This window comes from Ciona robusta, chromosome 4 (assembly GCF_009617815.1).
Source record: "Ciona robusta chromosome 4, ASM961781v2".
Classification (NCBI taxonomy): domain Eukaryota; kingdom Metazoa; phylum Chordata; class Ascidiacea; order Phlebobranchia; family Cionidae; genus Ciona; species Ciona robusta.
Window position 1 is genome coordinate 6,435,930 of NC_143238.1, and position 21,824 is coordinate 6,457,753.

At 36.7% G+C, this 21,824-nt stretch overlaps 1 protein-coding gene across 4 annotated transcripts; it reads left to right on the plus strand.

Moving 5' to 3' along the window:
• The first annotated feature begins 5,892 nt into the window (after positions 1–5,892).
• Positions 5,893–21,384, plus strand: LOC149737139 (uncharacterized). 4 transcript variants are annotated; one of them, XM_089877223.1, is made up of 28 exons: positions 5,893–6,079; positions 6,866–6,957; positions 7,046–7,091; positions 7,498–7,622; positions 7,900–9,058; positions 9,358–9,495; positions 10,015–10,130; positions 10,489–10,593; positions 11,003–11,092; positions 11,642–11,737; positions 12,089–12,187; positions 12,513–12,614; positions 12,957–13,058; positions 13,399–13,500; positions 13,730–13,878; positions 14,264–14,376; positions 14,754–14,894; positions 15,353–15,488; positions 15,693–15,826; positions 16,303–16,471; positions 16,806–16,887; positions 17,660–17,855; positions 18,345–18,507; positions 19,016–19,144; positions 19,391–19,582; positions 19,771–19,909; positions 20,140–20,200; positions 20,545–21,384. In XM_089877223.1, the coding sequence occupies exons 1-28, from the start codon at positions 5,980–5,982 to the stop codon at positions 20,733–20,735; spliced, it is 4,467 nt and encodes a 1,488-aa protein (XP_089733349.1). In that variant the 5' UTR covers positions 5,893–5,979; the 3' UTR covers positions 20,736–21,384. The 4 variants fall into 4 exon arrangements, with proteins under 4 accessions (XP_089733349.1, XP_089733348.1, XP_089733351.1 ...); XM_089877222.1 differs by having other exon boundaries at positions 5,894–6,079; positions 12,083–12,187; XM_089877225.1 differs by lacking the exon at positions 12,513–12,614 and having other exon boundaries at positions 5,894–6,079.
• The last annotated feature ends 440 nt before the right edge of the window (positions 21,385–21,824 follow it).

Here is a 21,824-nt window from a genome sequence, read left to right on the forward strand (position 1 = left end):
AAATATTCTTTGTCTACTTACAAGTGGGACAAAAAAACACACACAATATTTTACGAGATGAAGACACCATATTGTCACAATATTCTTTTTCAAAGTTCGTTTTATTTTTTTACAAATTTAATTTAACAAAAACGTCCGTCGAAAACTTTTAACAAAATCTGGTTATTTCAAACAATTAATGGTCTCACTTAATAAATGATATATTTTTCTAGTTTTCTTCAACTGTTCTCAATTTCCGACTTTGTTTTTTTAGTATCTTAGTTAGAAGCAACTTGCGTTTCTTGTCTTTTGACTCATTAAATCATTACGACGAGTCCCCATAAACCCACATTTTCATTCGCCCTCGTATATCGCAACGTCTGCCAGGCCAGCGCATAAGTTACACCGCCCCACGTATATTTGTCTTACGAAAGTTAATGATTAGGCAGACCAAGGTACATACTTTAATATTGATCTAAGAGACGATACTGTGCTTACTTTGTGAAACATGGGACAAAGAATTTGTCGTCTAGTTGCCATATATACAACATAAACTGACCTCGCCCACGCACAAGTATCTAATGCAAACGTAAACCTTTTAAACAACTGCTTGCGAGTTAAAAAAAATATAATTTATTTATTTTTTTATAAAAAAAACGGCTAAAAATGTACAGTCATTTAAAGTTTACAAATGCTTACCAACTTTTTACAAGTTTCTAAAAGGAATTTTAAAAAATTACATTCACTTGAAATTTACGAGCGCCTATAGTCTGTTATATATTAGTTTCTAACACTATCTTTTGACAGAAACGAATATATCCCCCCCCCCACGCACACGCGTATAATGGTTAAAAATACAATGGTCGATCCGAAATTGTGCATCTGGTCCACAGCAGACGCAGACTATATGACATACATGAGTGTTATAAGCAATTCACGTACACTTGCGAAAATCCGTTGAGCACTACGTTACAAAATTGAACAAAATTTCCAAACAACATATTAACTTGTTATGTAGTAGGATGGGAGAACATAGGACACATTTTCTTATCTTTTGCTCGTTTAATTTGGTACTAATCAAAGAACATTCAAAGAATTATAAAACCATACCCTCGCGACTCTCATAGACCGTTGTTAATTGTTTCAAACACGACCAAGGTATTTAGATATTATGTGCTAACAGTGTCCCATCTTCTCCCACCCCACTATCTGAATCTTCTGTTATTCTACTCCGCTGTTAAAATCAAAACAGCAGAACAAACCATTATACCAACGTATACACCAAGTTTAAATCCGAAATAAATTTAATCATACTTTAAAAAAATAACAACTAAAACCCTAAAGTAGGTAAGACGCGAAATTCGTTAACCATTAGCCTGGAATTAAACGGGCTCAATCTGATTTCTTCCGATGGTAAATACAGAGACCATTTGAAAAAATCTTTTTGAAAAAAATCTATAACCCACCAGCACGTTGCTTGGAGGTTTGTTTACCAAACCCACGCTACTGAATGGTAAGAGAGCAAAGAACAAACTTAAAAAGGCTGCGAACATGGAGGACAAACTTTGTATAATAAGGAGCCTGTTTAACAGCGTTAAGAAATAACTATACTGCGCAAATATAACGTTTACACGAATCCTTATACACAGGCGAGAGTTTTGCTCGATCATAGTTAAATATTCTTGAAAAAAAATATGATGACCTGGTCGTTCATTTTTAAAAACATAGACCGCGTTTTTCACATAAAAATATACGAACGACAAGAGTATTTTCAGTGTAAAACTAGATATAGTACGGTGGGTGAGATGGGACACATTTATAGTGCATAGCATTTAAATATGTGTTTTAAGCAATTAACAACGGTCTATGGGAGTCGTGAGGATACGGTTTTATAATTCTTCGAATGTTCTTTGTTTACTACCAAATGGAATGAAAAGTGTCCCATCTTCTCCCAACCTACTATATTAATGGCAATTAAATCACCAAATACAATAAGTATATTAGGGACAACGTCCTGTAGGAGAAAGGCGTTAAATTGTCATTCAAGTTTACATTGAAAAAGATTGCGCAATCACTTATAGTGATGCTGTATACCCAAGACCCAGTGACGTCACATGACGAGCAAGGGTACGCCTTGGGCAAACATAGGACTCTCATAGACTTTGTTACACAGCGTCACCCAGGGATACAAACGTTTTATTTGTCCAAGACGACGATTTATTTTCTTTTCTGATTATAGATGCGAACCTTCTGTACATTAAGCAATATTGAAACTTTAAAAAAGCTACAAAAAGACGAAAGCGTTTAAAGTCTTATTTCTACTACGTTTAGACATAATATTTAATATAAGGGGTTTGCAAATAATATCCCCCTATTTTATATTTTTTCTTACGTTAAAACAAATATTAACACTTTTTAAAAACCAAAGGTATAATGTTGAAGAGATGTGGAAGATGGGACACATTCTCATTCTATTTTCTTGTCCCATTCGGTAGTAAATAAAGAACATTCAAAGAATTATAAAACCGTATCCTCACGACTCCCGTATAGTGCTGTTTTTTGTTTATAACACGCTTAGGATATTTGGCCATTATGTGTTGTAGGTGTCCCATCTTACACCACATTACTGTACTTTAGGAAAAAGACGAAAACATTTCAAGGTCTGAGTTCAACTGCGCTTAAGCATAAAATTTAATATAAAAGGTTTGCAAGTAATATCCCCCTGTTTTAAAACCTTCTATACGTCATGCCCGCACATTGCCACTTAAAAATAAACACAAAAAAATCTTATTTCGTCTTTACGCTTTAGTTGCAAAGGGTTAACAGACGTATACGTATTATATATTATAACATTTTTTCAAACAACTAAAAAAATATATTAATTCAATCACCGTTATACGAATACTACAGACGCAATTCTTAATTTACCTTTACTATATACAACCTTAACTTATCTATATACGAAACCCTATGTATACATTTATATGTTAAACCGTATGTACATCTATGATGTTATGTAACTCGGATCGAACACTCATACACCACTTAACACTTGTTGTTAGGACGAATATTGATACGTTTGTTTTAATAGGGTTGGTGTATATGCTGAACCACTTGAAACGGGTAACGTCTATACTTGATAAGTTAACTTATATCTATATACTTTTAACCACTCCTTAATGGTATAACAAAGTCACTTATATTTATTTATTTGAGCAAGTTAAATTAACAAGTCAAACATATTTTTACGAATATATGACAAAGGATATTTACAGAATTAAGTAAACGTATTCTTACGTCTCAAAAATAGCGTTGTTAGTTGTTAAAAATACGATCAAGAAATATGGGATATTATGAGCTAATTCATCTTACCTTACAGTACTATATATTGAGTTAGCGATAAACATTGCTAATTCGCTTAGATAATTAAACAGTCATTATATCTGCGTTTGCTGATTTGTTCTTGTCAATTGTTTAAAACATGATTACATAAAATAAGATATCATGTGCTAACGGTATTCATATTACGTCCCAGTATACTGTTAATTGACATTATATACTAAAGTTGTCCCACCTTCCCCACCTTCCCCACCTTTATTCTATATAGTAGGGTGGGAAAGATGGGACGTATTTTTGTTCTATTTTCTTGCCCAATTTAGTAGTAAACAAAGAACATTCAAAAAAACTACAAAAACGTTACCTCACGACTTCCATAGACCGTTGTTAATAGTTTAAAACAAAACCAGGATATTTGGATATTATGTGGTAAAGGTTTCCCGTATTTCCCCACCTTTATACTATATAACTGTCCATATATATATCCTTTTTAACTGTTTCTTATTTCGCTTTATACAATTCTGATTTAAACTCCATCACGTCCAACACGTTGAATGTGGTGGCATCGTTTAACTAATGTAATGTTGCCACACGTAATGTAGCTGTACTGATAAGCAGCTTATACAAGCTTCTCCCCTGCGAAATGTGATTCAGGGCGAAGCAAACCTCACATATGTGTAATCTGCAAAACAATTATCCCTTGATCGGAAATTAGTTCTTTGACTTACATACGGATTATAAACATGCGATACTAGTCGACTATTGAAGGCGTATTTAAAAGCGTGTAACTAATTATACAGTGAATGAACAAATGAATGAATGTAACTTGCTTTATCCTCGCGTAGCTGAATGGGTGTTCATACACCTCGCGCCAGCTTACGAGTTGCCGAATGTATGTTATAGTCCTCATAAAACTTGTGTATTTTAAAAAATGAATCAATGAACTTTGCTCGTTTATCCTCGTATGACGAGGCAACGCTGCTACGTCGTTATCCAATAGGTTTACCATTTGATACACCTTGCTGTGCTCGCTTATACGGGAGGGCATATACGGTCTCCGAAACTTAGATATAGTAGGGTGGGGGAAATGGGACACTTTTTGCACATAATATCCAAATATTCGATCGTGTTTTGAACAATTAACAACGGTCTATGGAAGTCGTCACGAAAGGGTTTTATAATTCTTTGAATGTTTTTTGTTTACTACCAAGTACAGAATGTGATCGGAAAAAAAAGGAAATGTACCCCATTTCCCCGACCCTACTATATCGTTTGCATAGTTTGAAACATCTTTATAGCCAGCATATATTTCCTCTTGTGATTGCCGCAACGTTTAAACAAACATTGCCCTAAACTACAACAATGAGTTGCATTGTTCCATAATTAGACCACTGATTATATACTACACTGCAAGGCTAGTATACGCTTATCATCGCTGCTAAACTTGATTGATCGAACCTATACGTGCATTGGTTTAACCCGGACTTGTGCATATTGGTTTAATACCACACCGATGGTAAAGGTTTTGCTTACTAGACAATTTTTAATTTGACGAACTTCTCGACTGCTTATTAACTTCTTACTAAATAAATAGGTAAAATATACGGGACGAGAAAATAGAATGAAAATGTGTCCCATCTGCTATACGTCTTCCCCTACCCTACTAAAATCTGTTTAAAAATGCACACGCTTTTCTGGATACAAAAATCTTATTGAGTTCCAAACTCCAAACACCTTACCAAAAAAGTAGCTCATACACCTATGTAGCGTTACGTGTAATGCATGAATGTACATACAGATATAACGAAATACCATTGTTGTCCCATGGCCCATGATTCGTACACATATACCGGTTTGTTATGCATTTTATTGCTTTACACTATACATTCATTGGTGTATGGGGTAATGTCCTATCGTATGCAATGGGTATTTAAACTATACACTATTGTTGCGTGGCTTTATTCAGCTATACTGCAGTTAAAGCATTCAAACTAAAAATAGAACAAAACCCTTGTACACACATATAAGCTTACGCAACAACTACAAAACTAAGACTCATTTAAATAGCATTTATGACTGTCTCATATCGTGATGGTGTTGTACGTTGTAGTCGATATAAAAGCAAGTATGTATATATATATTTAAATATCAACTTAGTATAGTAAAGTGGGGAAAGTTGAGACATCTTTTCATTCTATTTCCCGTCCCATTTGGTAGTAAACAAAGAACACTCAAAGAGTAAAACTGTAACCCAACGATTTCTATATATACCGTTGGTACTTGTACAGAATATTTGGATATTGTGCGCTTCAAGAATAATACTAAATAAGCGAGTTGCTGTATCCAATAAATGTGTATTTCGCCAAATGGTTATGATAGCACTGGCTATATCCTGTTATGATGCAACGAGAATCGTTCAACAATATGAGTGCTAGATCAAGACCAGATTTACGAACATGTATCAAAGCTATAAATCCAAGCTATTAAAATTCGTTGCCATTGTTTTTATAGAGAACAGATGATACACAAAGTGTTATGCTGTTCCTATTCGTATTGAAGCATTCGTTACTTCTCAATGGCCGCAAGATAGCTCCGGGCTAAGTTGGTTGCGCTATATAACTTGATGGGTCGAAAACAGCTTGCTTACTTGAGATAGCGAATAAGATGGAGCCAGTGGCCATCGCATTTATTGTAATTCTTGGAGTGGAAGGCGCTGTGGTCGCAGGTTTGGTGACTTATTTATTACTGAGGCCACGACAAAGAAGTAAGTAGAATGGTATTGATATTTATTTTATAATTTTTAAAACAAAGAAAGACGTTTTTGAAAAATGATTGAATGAATGAATAAATAAATGTAACTTATTTTTCATCGCGTGAAGGGACTATATAACATTCGTTATAACACAGATATTCTGTTTCATACACCCCATCCCGCTTATACAAGTTGCCATGTATGTAACGTATTTATTCTTGCGTGGTGGAGCTATATGGCAGTCGTTATAACACGACTGTTTATAATGGCAACCGTGTAGTTAAATGCTATTGAATGTTTTATAACTATGAGTTAGTTTGTATTTTCGATTTCACAACTTTATTTCTATATAACTGAACTATTAATGTATTTATTGTGACTTTAAAGATTTATTGTGTTGTTTTATTCCTTGTTCCTGTCACGCATACGTAAGACTTGTACGTCACGTAGGTATGACGTAGGTAACCCAAATGCCGAGTGTTTCATTAGGAATTATTTAATTATGTACTTTGGTTTGCTTACCACAAAGCGCTATCCAAGGCACACGATCTCAATTAACCAAACCTGCTATTACTTTGTCTGGACTTGGTCTAATGCAGCCTGTACGCCGTCCAAGATAATATACGCCATTTGCTTTGCGATACATTGACCTTCGGCGGAGCTTGAAAAATTCGCCTGAGGCTGCTTTGAGAAAGCGTCTCGCATTTGTTTTCAATTTGCTCTCGACTTAATTTCCTTGTTCAACCTTCGCACGTTGACGCCACGCACTTATACATATTATGTCATAATCCTATCCAGAAGGCGATAACTTAAAACCAGAGAAAGAGGTCGCAACAAGATATGGCGAAGTAAACGGTGACTCAAACGGTTACGTGGTCGTCGAAGTAGAGGTACCTGTTTTATTTAACATTAACAATATCCCAATATCACTATATCAAAGTTGCCATCGCCTCAAACCATATATTTCTTCGTCCTCAGCCAGAGAAACCGAGGCCACCATCTGAAGCGGAGTCTTCGTTACCAGGTTGGTATACCAACGACTGCTGCGTGAACCACATGTTTAAAGTCTCTTTAAACTAAAAAGTTGTCTATCTAGCTTTATACACGTTTATACCGCAGTTGCTGGGTATTGGGACAACCGGTGTAAGAATCACATTTAAAGTTACAGATTCTTTGTGAAGAATACTCCTCATTTTTTATTATACTTTGGTAGTAACAGAATTTAAGTATTCCTATATCATTTAATCATTATACAGCAATACACTACAATTACATGATTTGTAACTTTTACAATCAAGATAAATAAAAAAAATGTCATCTATGTAGGAATATGGTTTTGCCTGCGAATTCAAACGGATTAAACCAAAACAAAAATAAAAAAAACACAACGACTAAATTACCCAAAATATTTTCGAACTTATATTCCTCAGAACCGACCAAAAAACCCGTTGTTGAAGATGATGTTTCAATTGATATGGAACCAGAAGTTGAAGCTGCTCCTCTCGTTAAGAAGGAACCTCCATTTGAAAGTGATAATGCCTCAACTGCTACTGAGGTATGCGTGGGTTGGGTTTGTTTGTTGAGTTTAATTAAGTTTAAAACGATTTTAAACTATTTTCCATACAGTTTATTTATAGCGTGGTTTACAACTGTCGTTTTTCAGTTAATGCCTTTCTCTTGTTTAATAATTTGGTTTTTGCTACTATTTTTACCATACAGTTTGTTAGTAACTTCCATGTACTAAACGACATTTTGCTGCTAATTCTATTCTCTTCGTTACTTTTAATTTTGCTACTGTATGGGAGGAAATAAACTTTACATTATTTCTTCAGCCTGAAAGAGAAGCAAAGGAAGAAAGGGTGATTCCAATAGATGCGGATCATCTAAACAAATCTCCTGAACGTAAAAGTAATCTGGAGGATACTGACCTGGAAGATAAAGAAAAACCGTCTTCGTCGTCCTCGTCTTCTGAGGACACAGATAGAGGAGACAAGGATCAACTTCCTATAAAAGAGGAACCAGTTGAAGAGGATGTACATTCTGCTCCGGTAGAGAAAGAGTCTCCTGCTCCTGAATCTTCTTCTTCATCTTCGGAGGAAGAAGATGCGAAAGATGAAAGCCCAATAAAACCGATCCTTGCAGTTGAGGAACGGGATCAGAAAGCTCCCGGTGATAAACCAACCTCATCTTCATCGTCTTCTTCAGAAGATGGTGATGATAAAACTTCTCCAAAGATCCAGTCCTCAACATCATCATCATCAGAAGCAGAGGTTGTGGTTGCTCCTAAAGTTCTTCCTCGCACCATCATCAAACCTCCTTCCTCTTCATCTAGCTCCTCAGAGTCCGAGAAAGAAAAGGTTCCACCAAAGATGAAGAAACCAAGAAAGTCAAAGATTCAGAAATCTTCTAAAGATGCTGCTCCGTCTTCTGATGAGGGAAAACAAGTTGTAGCAAAGAAGAAACCAAGTTCATCTACGTCTTCCACCTCGTCTTCCGAAGGAAAAGAAGTTAACAGGAAGACTAAACGTAAAGTTCGATCCAAGCATATACAGAACATGGAGGTTACTGAAATCGTTACAGAAGAAAATGTAATTGTTCGAAGAAACAGAAAAATTACAAAAGTTCGTGACGAAGATACTTCGTCATCTTCTTCAGAGAGTCCGGTTCGTTCACAAAAGAAGAGAATAAAGAAGAAGGATTATTCCTCCTCGTCAGAATCCGAGAGCTCTTCTGACGAAAAGAAGAAGGTTGCTGTTAAAGAGAAGAGAAGCAAAAAGAGAAAGAAGAGAAAGGAAATATCATCTTCGAGTTCCTTTTCATCCAGCGATGAAAGAACAAAGAAACAGGAATTATACTCAACAGAGTACTATTATGACGTAACAAAGAAAGACAAAGAAATAACAACTACCATTATTGAAAAATCGACGTCTACACATCATGACGTCATTAAGCACCACGTGTTCAAAGAAGTTGTCACTAAAGATGCAGCAAGTAAGAAGTTCTGTAGATTTTCTTATTTTAATGGAGCAGGTAGACTAGGGAAAAACGTGTTAACTTTATTACTTCTGCCTAAGTGTCACTGATTGGTCAAAGCACAATGGGCGTGTCAGTGCAACTCTGTCCTAAACCCAATGTTTCGACATTGTATTCATGTCACTTTTAAGGTCTTGCCAAACACATGCGCTCACAATGGTAGAACCACTATGAGCCTTGAATGTATAACCTTTGGACTAGAAGGGCCCGCTAACTCCTGTGCCCGACGCCAACTATTTCTTTTGTTTTTTTATCAGCTTCCAAGACATCCAGCAGCTCATCTGAGGACGAATCGTCTCGTGAGATCCAGAAGACTCTGCTTCAAGTTCCTCTTGTTGAGAGGAGGAAACCCCAAATGGTGTCGGTTGGAGTATCAGCTGAGCATTACAGATCTGGTAATACAGTAGGGTGGGGGAAGATGGGACACATTTTACTTCTATTTCTCGTCCCGTTTAGTAGTAAACAAAGAACTTTCAAGAAATTATTAAACTATACGCTCATGACTCCTATTGACCGTTAGTAATTGTTTAAAACACGATCAAGATATTTAGATATTATGTGCTAAAGGTGTCCCATCTTCCCCCACCCTACTATATACAATAGTTTACTATTGTTAGAGAAAGTACGATGGGGGAAGATAGGACACATTTTCATTCCATTTTATCGTCCAATTTGCTAGTAAACAAAAACAATCAGGAAATTATAAAACCGTATCCCCACGACTCCCATAGACCGTTGTTAATTGTTTTACCCAAATTAGGGTAGTATTTGTTAAACGTGTTCAGTCTCCCTCACACTACTATATAATTGGTCTATTGGTCTAACCTTTGGTCTAACCCAATAGTCATCAAAATAAAAAATAATTTCCCGCAGTTACATACAAGGGCCTCATATTTTGTCTTGATTTCATATAGAGGGATACATAACACCAGTCCGTAGATCCCCGATGATGGTGTCTGAGTTTACACAGACGAGGTTGGAGGAATCGTCATCGTCGTCATCGTCTGAAGAAGACGAGAAAGTTACACAAGTCAGTAAAATAAGTTTGAAAAATATCTTTTATCTTTTAGCACTTACTTTGTTACTTCTGCTCAATGTAAATAATCTTTTAATGGCTCATTTCGTATAAAACGTAGTATATGTTTGAGGCTTCGCCAGGCAAGATTTCAATATATATATATATTGTTCTGGCAATTGTTTGTTATGTGACGTTAAACCTGCCTTTCTGGCATCGCGGATCGCATGAGAATGATTAGATCAATAAAAACTTTCGTAAAAACTAACTTTTCCTTTTTTTAAAACACATGATGTCATCGTTTACACCTGATGCTCGCTTACGAGTTAGGTCTACCTCAAATTTAAGTTTCTCCGCCAAATTAAACTTTCAGGAACAAGTGATAGAGACCAAGTCCAGCAGCATCCAGGTTGAACTAAACAGGAAGAAGAAGAAACAAGAGGTCGTGTCGTCATCTGATGAAAGGAAATATAGGGAGGTAAATAATAAATATAGTAGGGTGAGGGAGAAAGGGACCCTTTAACACATAATATCCAATTGTCTTAATCGTGTTTTAAACAATTATAACAACGGTCTATGAGAGTCCTGAGGATACAGTTTTATAATTCTTTGAATTTTCCTTGTTTACTATACCAAATGAGACAAGAAAATAGACTGAAAAATGTCCCATCTTTCCCAGCCATCTATATGCTTTGTATAAATATACCGTTAATCTTACTCTGTTTAACAACCAAACGAGTAATTACCCACGAAGTTACAAGCATATTGGTAACTGGTAAGCACGAGGTGTATGAAACAGAACACCCGCGTGTCATAACCATACTGTTGTTGCCTCGTTACGCGAGGGTAACTATAAGTTACATTCAACCATACATATATTATACAAGGTTGAAACAAGGACAGTCAGCACACAAGTTGATATTCAGTTGCCAAGTTCTTCGTCATCGTCTTCAAGTGAGGATGAAAAAGTAACAGAGGTTCGTGTATAAAGTATATGTTATAGATCAATTTGGCTTATATATGTAGTAGGGTGGGGAATATGGGACACCTTTAGCAGATAATATCCAAATATCCTGATCGTGTTTTAAACATTTAACAACGATCTATGGGAGTCGTGAGTATACGGTTTTATAATTCGTTGAATGTTCTTTGTTTACTACCCATTACCCTGACCCTACTACATATGTGCTATCGTGTGTGTAACGAAATGTATATTTTAAGCTCAACAAACCTCTTTTGGGAATCCTTTCTTGGTGGATTTGGCTTTTAAACATTGTAAAACGAAGAAAATTGTAACAGAAAAAAAAGAGAAAAATTGTACTAAAAACAACAAAAAATTGTAACGGAACATCGACAGTGGTTATAAACCGGTGTAAATATATCTATAAAATACGTCATCATCAAGTATCTTAAAAAGCTAAATGGCAGCCTTTACAGTGTAGTTTCAATGGAGATTTACACCGTTTAAGACAGCATAAGCGGTAAACTTTAAACCACCTTAATAAATCAGTTTTATTCCTACACAGCTGCAGGCGGTTGAAATGAAATCATCGAATATTCAAGTTGACTTGATGTCAAGATACGTTTCGTCATCGTCTTACACATCTACGAAGACTGTAGAAGTATGATATTTTCTAAACAATTGAAATAAATATATATAATGGTGTGTCAAAACATATGGGGCATTTTTAGCACATAATATTAAAATACCCTGATCGTGTTTCAAACAATTAAAAACGGTATATGGGAGTCGTAAGGATGTTTTATATTTGCTTGAATGTTCTTTGTTGACTACCAAATGAAACGAAAAAATAGAAGGAAAAGGTGTCCCATCTTTTCCCATCCTATTATACATTCAAGACTAAATGTCAATTTGAAACAATTTTAAAGTGAGAGCAAAGAAATCTCGAGCACATATTAAAAATAGATGACTTACACTAATATACTCACATTTTACTTTTCGAAAGCTTCAGAAAATAGAAACAAGATCAACTAAAATACAAGTTGATTTAACAAATAAAGAGTTTCAATCGTCATATTATTCTTCGGACGAAGACACCAAACAAATTCGCGTAAGTTTCCTATTAACAATATAGTTTACTGTGGAGTAAGATGAACACCTTTCGCGCATAATGTTATAATTCTTATAATGTTTTATGTTTACTACCAAATAGGACGAGAAAATAGAATGAAAATGTGTCCCATCTTCCCCCACCCTACTATATATGTTCAAATTTTAATTAAACAAACTGGCGTAAGTATTCGCGTTTATTTTGGGGGAAAGTCACCATCAGACATTTCAGTCTTCTTAGAGCGAAAATGGCCAGCGCTGTAAAAAGTTGTGTTGGTTAAAATTGCTTCCGAAACGTTATATCTGAAACATTATATCTTAAATAGACTCAAACGAGGGAAATGAAATCGGCCACCGTACAAGTTGATTTACCAAAGAAAGAAATTGAATCTTCATCTTCTTCGGACGAAGACGCCAAACAAATTAGCGTAAGTTTCCTGTTAATGATATATAAGTTCAAGCATGTTTAAATAAAAAAAAACTAGAATGTATGAATGCCTAGTTCTGTAGTACAAACGCTATATCTGGAACGTTAACCGTAAAGTTAAGGCAGAGTTTGTTTATAAATGAAGGAACGGGTAGAGTTTGGGAAACGGGGGTTTAGTGTTTTAAGAAGATTTTACCAATAACGAATGGTTGAGAACTAATAGTTTATTGCAGTGTTCACCAACCACAATTTGTGTTTAAGTTTATGCTAGAGCAAATACGGCCAGCGGTGTAAAAAGATTTTGTTGGATAAAATTACTGCTGAAACGTTATACCTTAAACAGACTCAAACGAGAGAAATGAAATCAGCCGTCGTACAAGTTGATTTACCAAAGAAAGAAATTGAATCTTCATCTTCTTCGGACGAAGACGCCAAACGAATAAGTGTAAGTTTCCTGTTAATGATATATAAGTTCAAGCATGTTTAAATAAAAAAAACTAGAATGTATGAATGCCTAGTTCTGTAGTACAAACGCTATATCTGGAACGTTAACCGTAAAGTTAAGGCAGAGTTTGTTTATAAATGAAGGAACGGGTAGAGTCTAGGAGACGGGGGTTTAGTGTTTTAAGAAGATGTTACCAAAAACGAATGGTTGAGAACTAATAGTTTATTGCAGTGTTCACCAACCACAATTTGTGGCCTGTTTAAGTTGGTGCAAAAACGGCCAGCGGTGTAAAAAGATTTTGTTGAATAAAATTACTTCTGAAACATTATACCTTAAACAGACTCAAACGAGGGAAATGAAATCAGCCGTCGTACAAGTTGATTTACCAAAGAAAGAAATTGAATCTTCATCTTCTTCGGACGAAGACGCCAAACGAATAAGTGTATGAGTTTACTTTCTAGGTCTCTAGTTTAAATCGTACTTTGTCAAAGCAACGTTTTTTAGTGGATATAATCTTATAGTACAAGGTTTCCCCCTAGTCACCAGTCACGATTATACTTGACAATTTTACTCAAGAAGTTTTATCCACAGCGTGTTTTTAACGGTCGACGTTTTGCTGTTAAGTCCAGTTTCAAGTTACGTTGCATTATATTATGTTATATATTACATAGACACAAGCGAGTGAAATGAAATCCGCCACCTTACAAGTGGATTTAAAGCAAAGAGAGCTAGCTGACGTAGCCGAGGAAAACGAAGACTCAACCACTACTATTACAACGGAGGAGATAATCGTAACAACAACTACTAAAGAGCGAAGAAGGTTTCGTTAGAAAATAAAAATATCCAAAAATAATTACCCACAAAATTACATACGTGGTAGGTCGTAAGCGGGCATAAGGAGTATTAAACAAAACACTCGTGTTTACTGTCGTTGCTCCGCCAAGCAAGACTAAATAAGTTGCACAATTTAAATCAAGCCTTTATCTTTAATAATTTTCTTTAAATTACCTAATAAAACGGGGAATTTGGTATGAAAACAGTTGTTCTTTACTTCTATATGTTACGTTATATACCTGGTAGCAGAAACATTATAATAGGCAATTAAAAATTAGAGTTTTCTCTGCGCTATATATTTGACCAGTATTCGCTATCACAGCTAAAATACTCATGTTATTTTAGAGGTAGCACAATTTCTATTGTTTCAGAAAATCTCGGCAAGATATTCATTTCTTTTCCGGGTGGAAACGTAGGGTTACGCTGGATGATTTATTCAAAGCTGGGGTGGTGACGGAGTCCACCATATCTAAGATTGAAACAGGCAAGTTTTATCTTGTTCAAAACTACGCCATTGCAACCACGCTCACCCCTTGCGATTCTTATACGTTTGTATTTTAAGTATAGGGCTTTAGTTAGCTGGCAAGAGGTGTATCAAACAGAACACCCGTGTTATAACGACTGTCGTTGCCCTCCATGCGAGGATAAATAAGTTACATACATGGTAACTCGTAGGCGGGCACAAGGTGCATGAAACAGAAGTCCTTGTTATAACGACTGTCGTTTCCCAGCCATGCGGATAAATATAAGTTACATTCATTCAATTGCTCTGCATTAAAAGCAATAACTGAAGCGATGTGGGCATAACCAGAACTAAACACCGCTATACCCTTGACATTCCTAAACGTGCATACTTTAAAGGCGAACTCGAGCAAGCAGATGTTGAAAAATCTCTCAAGTTGTATTTGGTTGGTGAAGAACCAATTGCCGGCCTTCTAATGTCGGATTCTGGACGTAAGGTTTCAATTTACGATGCGTGGAAACAGGGTCTTATTAGAAGAGGTATACATGCATTGGCAAAACCAGCTAAAACACAAACCTAACATAGGCGTATCAACCTTTAAATGTGAAGACAAGGCTGGATTTTCTATTTTTATATAGTATAGGGTGATGGAAGATGGGACAACTTTTCATTTTATGTTCTCGTCCCATTTGGTAGTAAACCAAGAATATTCACAGAATTCTCACAGAAAAACTATATCCTCATGGCTCCCATACACCGTTGGTAATTGTTTAAAACACGATTTGAGATATTTGGATATTATTTGCTAAAGGTGTCCCATCTGCCCCCCACTTTACTATATTTTTTTTATAAATTTTGTACCAGTATACCAGTTCAATACAAACTTTAATTATGCTAGGTTTCAACAACAGTGGAATATTAGTTTTCTTATCCTATGAAGTATGAAGGCACACGAATTTGAGTTTAAGTCGGTTTTAATACGTTCATATTGCCTCAGGTACCTCAATCAGCTTACTAGAGGCCCAAGCCGCCACAGGACGAATTATTGACGTGAAAACAGGCGACAAACTGTCGGTGAATGAAGCGTCGGAGAGAGGAGTGATTGACAGCCAATTTAAGACCATTTTGGAAAGGTATAAATGAATGAATGTAAATTGCATTATCTTTGGGTGGCCGGAAAACCGCAGTCGAACTCTAAACATTCTTTGTTAATTACCAAATAAGTTTTTTTTTTATTCTTACCCCAAGCGATTATACTAAAATATACTTCATGGGCAGTCAAAAACGTGTTCATACATTCTAGCGATAAATGTAATAAGCTATATTGTTTTGAACAGAGCTGAACGAGCTGTGTATGGATACACCTCCAGGACAACGACTAAAACTTTTTCTTTGTTCGAAGCCATGAAACGTGGGCTAGTGGTTGAGAATCATGGCATACGACTTCTTGAAGCTCAGATCGCTACTGGAGGTATAGAATTGTATACAGATTGCTACCGTGTATGGATGGCTAACGTACATTTGTCCTTTATATGGATTGTATGTATTTGTATACATACGCACACTTTCCTTTCTGTTAAAAGTTTAAATTGGGAATAATTAAACATGAATGGCTAGTTTGTTAGTCCGCTAGGTGGCGACCACGCTGCTTTCTTCCAATTAAAGATAAATAAAAATCCCCCCAAAAAATCACCCACAAAGTAACATACATGGTAACTCGTAAGCTGGCACGAGGTGTTAAACCCGTGTGATAACGACTGTCGTTGTTCGGCCACGCGAGGATAAGTAAGTTACATTCATTCATTCATTTAAATATGTTTTAACTCCAAGTGTTTTCATTTCTGTCGACTTATCGCTATATCCTGTCTTCTTTTGAACTTTGCTTCTGTAACTACAGAAATGAATAATAATTATTGTTATTATTATACATGTTAATCATTTACCCAGGTATTGTGGATCCGAATGCCAACCATCGGCTGCCGGTAGAGGTCGCCTATGAGCGCGGTTTATTCGATGAAAGATTAAACGATATTTTGCAAGACCCATCCGATGATACCCGAGGATTCTTCGATCCGAACACCGAAGAAAACCTGACGTACCTTGAACTTATGGAGCGGTAAGTGAAGTATATGGAAGTATACGATGCTCTGGTTCAGTGGTTGACGCTTATATCGTAACCGAGGGTACCGAGTCCAATGCTCGATACTCATTAGGCGTTTATGTCCATAGGCAGGATACTTTGAAGACATTGCTCCAACCTAGTGGTCACTAATTGTTCGTAGCACCCTAGGAAGTTGGGGTAATGAGTCGACCCCGTCTTTCAGTTGTCTTAGTGAAGTTTGCAAACATTTTGTATTTTGCCATCAAATTGTTTTGTCATACTAAATATATGTATTGTAGTGCTAACTTTGGTTTGAAGCTAACACGTAATCATCTTTCACTTTATAAAGTTGCGTGATTGACAAAGACACGGACCTTCGATTGCTTCCATTCAGAGTAAAGAGTAAGAAAGCTTCCAGCAAAGCGTCAAAGGTAAAAACATGACAAACAATATTACAAGCGACGTTGCTAAATGGTTAGCGCTCCTGCCTCTAACCCAGAGGTAATGGGTTCTAGGCTCGTCGCTGCTACCATGGTGGGCGTATGTATCTTTGGGCAACACACTAAACGGCAATAATTGTTCCAATACAAGGGTCACTAATGGGTTGTCTAAATTGTCAGCCATATATAAAGGACAAAGTAAGAAGTTACAACTAAAATAAATTTCGTGAAACTAGCTCTGATTTAGTGATCATAGAGTAAGCCTGCTGCGTCGTTTGTAGCACTATATCTAAACAGTATCATGGGTTTCATTATAAATCCGTGTGTCTTGAAATACGAAGGTATAGAAGGGTGGGGGGGGGGGACGCCTCTTCTTTCGATTTTCTCGTATCATTGGATAGTAAACAAAGAATATTCAAAGAATTATAAAACCGTATCACAACTTCCATAGACTGTTGTTAATTGTTTAAAACACGATTAGGATATTTGGATATTGTGGAGTAAAGGTTTCCCATCTTCCCCAGCACCCTACCATACATAAACTTTGCGCGCCCATTATATCAGGCATATATCTCTAATTCACTACAAGTTTACAACACCGTGATTTATTTACGCCATTCATCTCAAACCATCGTGAAGCTGTCACTAAGTTAAGCTTCCATTACTTCAACCATAAGGAACGCCATGAGCGTGTAATTGCAATTGCTTCTATTTTAACGTGGCGCCGTAAACCGAGATCTTTAAATGTCTCCAACCGCCGCAGGTTGTGTTTGAATCAGCTACCCGCCGTCAAGTCTTGCTACAGCATATCGTCGATGCTGAATTGGTGGATTCAAAGACGGCGAAGAAATATGACGAAGGGGAAATGACGTCAGAGGAGGTCAGCCAGATGGTGGCGCAATTAAAAGTTTTTGTTGATGGGACTTCACCAATTGCTGGGATAATTAATTCAACGACAGGTGACAAACATGATACATTTTGTCATATCACAAAATCTTAACACAGAAATTACATAAGAGCAAAGGCCACTAATAAGTCAATACATTTTGAGAGCAAGTAAACAAACAAGCCACATATCTGTATATTTCAAATACCACACAATCTTAAGCTTTTGTTTGGTAGGTTTAATAAACACGACTGTAACGTTTACTGATAGCGTTTCTAGTACAAGACACATTGCATTTTATTTTCTATAAGTAAAGCCCTACATATAGCTACGCCTCTAAATCTTGCAAAAGGTTCTTTTCCGGAATCACACATGACATTTAGTAGACATGTTTCATACTCTAATGATAAATAAATGATCTTTTGCTTCTGCCATTACATATATATTTCGTAACTCTTAGCGGGCACGAGATGTGTGAAACAGAACCCCTGTGATGTTATAAAGTCGTTGTCCTGCCGGGCGGGAATAAATAAGTTACATTCCATCATTTAATAATCCGCAGGTGAAAAGATGAGCATACAAGAAGCCAGTAGAGCCGGACTGATTCGTAAAGGAACAGCTTTCGAATTATTAGAAGCTCAAGCCGCTTGTGGGAAGATTATCGATGTGCAGTCAGGCAAGACCGTTACCATAGAAACCGCTGTGAGATCGGGACTTATTGACAAGTAAATAAATAATTTTATGAAGAACTTTTTTTAAACAGTAGGGAAGGAGGGTGGAACACCTCTACCACATTATTTTCAAATATCCTGATCGTGTTTTAAACAATAAACAACGGTCTATGAGAGTCGCGAGGACACGGTTTTATAATTTATTGAATGTTCTGTGATTACTACCAAATGGGACGAGAAAATAGATTGAAAATGTGTCCCATCTCCCCCCACCCACATACGTATAAACTATTGGCCTGTCAGGAATATTTGTTGTTTCCAAACGAAGTTTCCATTGTTTGGCAACACAGCAAACTTCTTTTATGGGTTATCCAATGAAAAAATCTCCACCAAATAATTACCCACAAAGTTACATACGTAAAAATGGGCACGAGGTGTGGGAAACAGAACAGCCATGTTATGACGACGTCGGTTATGCGAATCATCAATGGAAAAAAAGCTGTTTTAGGAAACAAGAGCTTCTCTGCTTTTGATTTATTTATTTTATGTTGTTTTCTTACAGTGAATTTGATGACGTAGTGTCACGTGCCAATCGAGCTGTTGTTGGATACCGAGAACCATTCAAGCGTGAAGTGCTTTCTCTATGTGAGGCTATGGGGCGTCACCTCGTGGTCGACCGACACGCGATCAGGTGTGCATAAAATAGGATTTTTTCAGTTTCCGGGTTCTGTTGTAATATTGTTTTTTTAGCGGGTGAGGTCCTTGTCAAAAGCCTTGGATTTAGGCCGGACTTGGCAAGTTATCCAAACACCCTGTACAGAGTTTAAATTTCTGGGTTCTGTTTATACCTACATTAAATTATAATTAGTCCAGATCCCAATAGACCAACATTTTCCCTTGACTTCAAACATCATACGCTAAGTTCACTCTTACCCAGGTTGCTGGAGGCGCAGATCGCAACTGGAGGAATCTTTGATATCAACAGTCCTGTACGAATAAGTGTGAGCGTAGCAGCTAAGAGGGGATTGCTGGATTCAGTGTTAGCAAGGAAGTTGGAGAAACGAGAAACCACGAGTTACTTTGATCCAGTTACTGGGGAGAATCTGAATTACTCAGAACTTATGGGAAGGTAAGACATATATCGCGTACAATGAAGTATTGGGTGGGTAAGACGGGACTCTTTAGCACATTATCCAAATCTTGAGCGTGTTTTAAACAATTAACAACGGTCAAATGTCCGTTTTGGCAACACTATAGCGGACGAAACGTTTACCGAAAAAGCCTAAACAGTCTATAGTAAACCAAGTCGCTGTTTAGATGCGTTTTGGACAAGGACACGGGATTGCTTTTCCTGATGGTTGAAGGAGGAACTGTCACTCAAAATGTTCGTCCGTTTGAACCGGAGCCCGAGTCGAAGAAAATTCGAGAAAAAGCTGAACCTAAAATTACGACAGAGGTAGCTGGTTGTGAATGTATGTGTGTATGAATGAATAAATTAATGAGCGAATGACCGAATAAGTGAATAAATGAATGGCCGATTCCATTTATCCTTACATGGAACATTGGTATATAATTTTGTAGCGCTCAGCGCTTTTGTGTCAGTATATATACCAACGTTAGTAACGTATACTGTAGATAGAGATCTAATATAACCTCAGGCGTTAAATAAAAGTTGTTCTTGTCCAGGTTGTTGTTGGAAAGCAGAAGAAACGGAAATCCACCTCAAGAAGATCAAGTAGCCGTGCAGGTTAGTTGTGGATATTAATTCAGTAATAAGATATAGTTGGGGGGAGGGGGCAGACGGGACACCTTTACCACACATAATATCCAAATATTCTGATTGTGTTTTAAACTATCAACAACGGTCTATGGGAATCTTGAAGATATGGTTTTATAGTTCTTAAAATGTCCAGTTTTACACACCTCGTACCTGCTTACGAATTGGATTAAAGCTTTGCCGTTTAAATGTTTTGCTCAGTGACATACACGCCGACAATGGTAGCAGTGTCGAGCCTCGAACCCATACCCTCAAAGTTAGAGTCAGTGCCAATCCACAAAACCTTAATTGTAATATTATTATTTCCTTCCTAGCTTCCCCGCCGCCAGCAGCGATCCCTAGCAGCCCTCCTGCGATCCTAAGCCGTCGTGTCGTCATTGTTGACCCGCAAACACAAAACGAACTCACAGTTCAGGAAGCTCTGGAACACAAACTAATTGACGAAGAAACCGCCAACCAGTTGATGGCACAAGAGGGCGACTTTCTAGAAGACGGGGACAAATAAATGACATGAGTTTTTGTAGGTAAATACGAGTAATATGGTACAGTGCGGTAAGAAGGGACACCTTTAATTAGCACACAATATCCAAATATCCTGATTGCATTTTTGTTTACTATCAAATGGGACGAGAAAACAAAATGAAAAGGTGTCCCATCTCTCCCCACCCCACTATATTCACCAAACTGCACCTTATGTTTTAAAACACGATTTTCGTTTTATTTCGTTTTCATTTCACAATGGATTGCACCGTTTTAATGTTCTTTTGTTTGCATGTTATTTCAAACAAACTTTTCTAAACACAGGCAAAAAATAATTACATTTTTTGGTATAAGTTGATAAAACATTTTTATTCACATCGCATCAATTTGTGTTGCACTATTTTACATTCTTTTGTTCGAATGTTATTTTGCTTAAACTGATCTTAAACGTTGTGTTAACTAAGTTCTTTTAAACATACATTTGTTGATATCACCGCCAGCTTATTATTTTGCATGCTCGATTTATATACATGATATTGTGCCCGCGAGACGTCGCTAAAGAGCCACGTCCGCGTTTATTTTGCCATACCGCGATTAATATCCAAGTAGATGCCGTTTACAAGTCAACTGCGCAATTTTACCGCAAGTCAATACAAGTAGAATGCATGCTGCAAGTTAATGTGTATTTAATGGTAAACATTTGCATTGGGAAGGCACTTATAATAATGGTAAGATTAAAGCGTGTTTGTCTCATACCTAATGTAAAATACTTCAGCACGTTCTGCGGAATACTTTTAATTACCACAACATGATTGTATAATGTATAGTATGGTGGGGTAAGATGGGACACCTTTAGCACATAATATCCAAGTATCTTGATCATGTTTTGAACAATTAACAACGATCTATGAGAGTCGTGAGGATACGGTTTTATAATTGTTCAAACGTTCTTTATTTACTACCACATAGAACGAGAAAATAGAATGAAAATGTGTCCCATCTTCCTTCATTCTACTATATATCGGTCAAAAAGTTTTCTGTTTTAACCAATTACGTCAATAATACGTTTTAACCAATTACTTCAGTAAACAAATTTCTCGCAAGAAAAATCGCT

What these genes read in the sequence shown, in the direction of transcription:
- LOC149737139 (XM_089877222.1), top strand. Translation starts at nt 5,980, where the DNA reads ATGGAGCCAGTGGCCATCGCATTTATTGTAATTCTTGGAGTGGAAGGC. An exon ending in AAGACGCCAAACAAATTAGC is followed by an intron (nt 12,615 to 12,956) that starts GTAAGTTTCCTG and finishes TACCTTAAACAG; the next exon opens with ACTCAAACGAGAGAAATGAA. An exon ending in AGCTCAGATCGCTACTGGAG is followed by an intron (nt 15,827 to 16,302) that starts GTATAGAATTGT and finishes TCATTTACCCAG; the next exon opens with GTATTGTGGATCCGAATGCC.